The sequence below is a fragment of the Lactuca sativa genome, chromosome 4 (genome assembly GCF_002870075.4).
Source record: "Lactuca sativa cultivar Salinas chromosome 4, Lsat_Salinas_v11, whole genome shotgun sequence".
NCBI classification, from domain to species: domain Eukaryota; kingdom Viridiplantae; phylum Streptophyta; class Magnoliopsida; order Asterales; family Asteraceae; genus Lactuca; species Lactuca sativa.
This window is the reverse complement of record NC_056626.2, coordinates 333,187,840-333,192,122: the sequence shown is the minus strand read 5'-3', so window position 1 is coordinate 333,192,122 and position 4,283 is coordinate 333,187,840. Positions and strand designations below refer to the sequence as shown.

At 36.7% G+C, this 4,283-nt stretch overlaps 1 protein-coding gene across 1 annotated transcript; it reads left to right on the top strand.

The window, feature by feature from the left end:
• The first annotated feature begins 469 nt into the window (after positions 1–469).
• Positions 470–3,213, top strand: LOC111917875 (LEAF RUST 10 DISEASE-RESISTANCE LOCUS RECEPTOR-LIKE PROTEIN KINASE-like 2.1). The gene is made up of 4 exons (XM_042901922.2): positions 470–1,401; positions 1,551–1,586; positions 1,748–1,860; positions 1,951–3,213. Exons 1-4 carry the CDS (start codon positions 591–593, stop codon positions 3,004–3,006), a joined length of 2,016 nt encoding a protein of 671 aa, XP_042757856.1. The 5' UTR covers positions 470–590; the 3' UTR covers positions 3,007–3,213.
• Positions 3,214–4,283: the final 1,070 nt, after the last annotated feature.

Genomic DNA, 4,283 nt, shown 5'->3' with positions numbered 1-4,283 from the left:
GACCTACTGGCAGATCAATGAAGCTCAAGGTTTTGTTCCTTTCAATTATATCCGGTTCACTTCTCATCGCCTTGATCTGTCGTTCTTTGTAGACATAGAATACGATGTGGGTTCGTCAACATCTTGTCAAATATTAGCTTGTCACACTCATCATTAATATAAGTTAATATTCGTCTCGACTCTGTTTGCACCGAGGTATTTTGGGACACGCTTTCCGGTGGGTCTTTTATTGAACTCAAAAATCACACCGAAACATTAAAATAAATTCCTACTTATGTCAGAAAACAGGACTAATTACTTTTATGTCTAAACAAAGTCAAATGCCTCGTCTTTAATCTTCTGGAACATTCCAACAGCAAATAATTGTGTTTAGACCGACGTCAAACTTAATATTCATTAGTCAAAGAAGCTTATATTGTGTTAAGTTCTTTAATATTAAAAAACGCGTTTTATTTCTTTTTGACAATAATGGACGATTAAATAATCTAACACCTTTTTCCCATTTTAATTCATCCCTTAACTTCCTTTCTAAATTCTAATTCATTCGTCGTTCCTAATTAACTATTACATCTCGTTCTATTCCCACCACCATGAATCCCCATCTACACCCGACACCAGCCATCTTCATCACGTTCACAGTGATTATCGTCATCGTTGTCTCTTTTCCGGCTATCTCATGCCAAGAATCCCGGCAATATGATGTTTGTGGCGACGTTGTCAAGTGTGGAGACTTCCAACTACACTACCCATTTTGGGGGTCAGATCTTCCGGCGTACTGCGGCCACCAAGGTTTTCAGCTAACCTGCGAATCTAATGTTTCCCTACTCAGTTATCAGTCAGTTAACTACCAAATCCTGGATACGGATACAAGTACACAGACAATCAACATGGCTAGAAACGATCTCTGGTATGACATTTGCCCTGAATATCTATACAACACCTCCTTCAACTCGACCCTCTTCGCCGTCGACAGTTCTGGCCAGGAGAATGTGTCTTTGTACTACGGGTGCAATACCAGTACACCCATGATTCCGTTGGGTGCTAATCACCTGTTTAGTTGCAATGTGAATGAGAGCCAAAGTGATGGTTATTTCCTTACGACATCTCAGATAGTTTCCAACATGAGCAGCTTCTTGCGACAGTGTCAGAATTACATCACTGTACCCGTTAAGCAATATCTTGCTGGTCGATTAGCGTCGCCATTTGCTACAGCAGATGAACTGAGACCAGCTTTGATGGCTGGTTTTGATTTAATATGGATAGCGAACGACGTCGAGTGCAATCAGTGTATGAGGTCAAATGGTCGGTGTGGCTCCAACTCGACTTCACCTGAATTGTTTGCTTGCTATTGTGATAATGGGGTTTTTTCGTTAACTTGTAACAATTCAACCGGAAGTGGAGGTACGTGATTTCCAATGTTGTAGATTCGTACATTTTGCTTAGGTATTTATAATCCTTCCGAATTCATTTTGCATCATACTAAGTGTCTTTCGTTGACGTTGCTTATTGATCATGGTCTGATCTCCAATACGTTACCTTCTTGATAACAGGAATCATGGGAGTTGCGTCGTTGAAGGTTATTATAGGTAAGCAGATAAACTTTTGTCTACATCAACCAAATTGTTTAATCAAGAAGACATTTACCAAGAGTTTTGATATCAAATTAAACACAAAATGTCCCTCTGCGTTTATTGAACCCGAAGAGAAATTATTCCTCATTGACAAATCATGTAAATATTATGTGCAGGCATTTCAAGTGCCATTGCAGGAATCCTGATCATGTTGTTGGTGATGTTCTTTCAAATAAAAAGATGGAAAAATCGAGGTCTCATCAGACCAGATAGAAAGCCTCAATTACTGGTAAGAATCTCCACATATATACCACATTAATAATGTCTTTATTATATATCATGATTCCTAACATAATCAAGCATCCGGTTTGGACAACAGGGAACCTCTAGAAATCATCAAATAGAAATATTCATAAGGGACTATGGACCTATAGCTCCAAATAGATATAGATATTCAGAAATCAAGAAAATGACAAACTCATTCGTTGAGAAACTGGGACAAGGAGGCTATGGAAGTGTCTACAAAGGACAATTGCCTGATGGGCAACTAGTTGCAGTAAAGCTCTTGGACAAAGGAATGGGAGATGGAGAAGATTTCATTAACGAAATCGGTAGCATTGGTAAAACTTCTCATGTCAACGTAGTTACACTCTTGGGTTTCTGCTTTGATGGAAACAAAAGAGCCTTGATATACGAGTTCATGCCAAATGGATCCTTGGATAAGTTTCTACGTCGTGATGAATCTCATCTAGACTGGAACACATTATTTAGAATTGCAAAAGGGATTGCACGAGGTTTGGAGTACCTACATGAACATTGTAACACAAGAATTGTGCACTTCGACATAAAGCCTCACAACATTCTATTGGACGAAGATTTTATCCCAAAAATATCTGATTTCGGATTAGCTAAGTTGTGCAAGAGAAAGGAAAGTATTGTATCGGTAACGGGTGCAAGAGGTACTGCTGGATACATGGCTCCTGAAGTATTTTTAAAGAGACTTGGAGGAGCTTCTCATAAGTCTGATGTGTATAGCTTCGGGATGATGGTTCTTGAAATGACTGGTGCATGCAAGGAAAATATCGCTAGCACAACAGACATGAGTGGGATATATTTTCCAGATACAATATACAAGAAACTAGAAGGTGGAGAAAATGTAGAGGTTGATGGGGTGACAACTGAAGAAGAAGAGGAATTAGCTAAGAAGATGGTGATGGTGAGCCTTTGGTGCATCCAGTCTGATCCATCGGATCGGCCTTCTATAAGTAAAGTTGTGGAGATGTTGGAAGGAAGCTTTCAGTCGTTGCATGTTCCAACTAAACGTTTCTGGTCATCTCCAACAAGGTATAGCCAAGGAACCTCAGCATCAACCACACTGGATTCAAGTCATGAAAGATTATTAACACAGGCTACGCGGGAAGACTTGTCTACCTAATGGTTAGCCATGAAAGTTTCAATGTCTTAAACTTAATTTTAACTGGCTAATTAATCTTGTTCGATGTTCAAAGCACTCCCCTTGTTTGAATATGACATATTCGTGGGACACAAACATCTTGAGTAATCAAAACATTATAATGTTTAGACAAATGCTAATTGATTGCATAATGTTAAATAAATCTTTTTAAGCCATCTTAATTAATAAGTTAAAAGTTATCATATATTTTAGAGAAAATTACATAAATGGTCCATGTTTTTTTTAGATTTGCATGTTTCTTCCCTAACCTTTTTTCATAGCACACATGGTCCCCTTGGTTTCTCTTGACTCATATAAAACGAGTTTTATACTTTTTTTGTTGTTTTATTTTAACAAATTATAATATAATACATTAGAAAAACTAAAATGAAAACAACACACCCCCAATAAAACCCTAATCGAACCCACCTCAAACAAAGTACACATCACTTCTACTCCATCCTTATCTCTGACAAACTCTCTCTCCTCGTGATGTGACCAATGGTCGCCGCGTGTTGTTCGATCTATAGGATCAACGAGCAATAACAAAACAATAAAGAACAAAAACTTAATTGAAAACTAATCTCGATTAATAAAAACTCTGACAAAGAGGGAATACACAAAACGGTAGACTTCACAAAGAACCCTCGCACAACTTATATGCTTTACAAAACTTTATAATATAAGTAAATCCCTACAAATCTGGAATTTAAATGAAACAATACAGTGACAATATCCTAATCGCTAAATTCATGGATCTGAATCTTTATTCATAAGTAATCTCCACGATCGCGTTGGTTGATTTCGTGACATCGTATTAGATCGATGATCAGGCTGAAGTAGGTTTGATACATCAGATTATAAGCTTCGACCTTATTTGGTCTCATATTTTATAGTATTATGTTTGAATCTATATGTGAAAGGTTTCTTAGTTTTGTATCATTTGTCTTCTACTTGTAATGTGTAAATGCATATTTTGATTTAGTAGTTCATAATCTAGGTTTCACAACTTTAGTTATTTGTTTCGACATGCTGTCTTAGCTTAGGTGTCATTGTTGGTTCTATATGCTCTAGAATAATCATAAAATAATATTACTAATAACATATCATTCTATAGAGTCAAATCAATAACACGTAGATACAATTGAATTAATATTTTAGTATATGAGTTTGATTCATATTGAAATATTAGAACTCTTGGAATTATTATTTGTTGATGATGATGATAACAACAACAACAACAACATGATTCATATGTG

Excerpts from the sequence above, each read along its gene's own strand:
- LOC111917875 (XM_042901922.2), top strand. The coding sequence starts at position 591 with ATGAATCCCCATCTACACCCGACACCAGCCATCTTCATCACGTTCACA. Across the intron at positions 1,402-1,550 it reads CAATTCAACCGGAAGTGGAG|GAATCATGGGAGTTGCGTCG; the intron begins GTACGTGATTTC and ends TCTTGATAACAG. Across the intron at positions 1,861-1,950 it reads ATAGAAAGCCTCAATTACTG|GGAACCTCTAGAAATCATCA; the intron begins GTAAGAATCTCC and ends TTTGGACAACAG.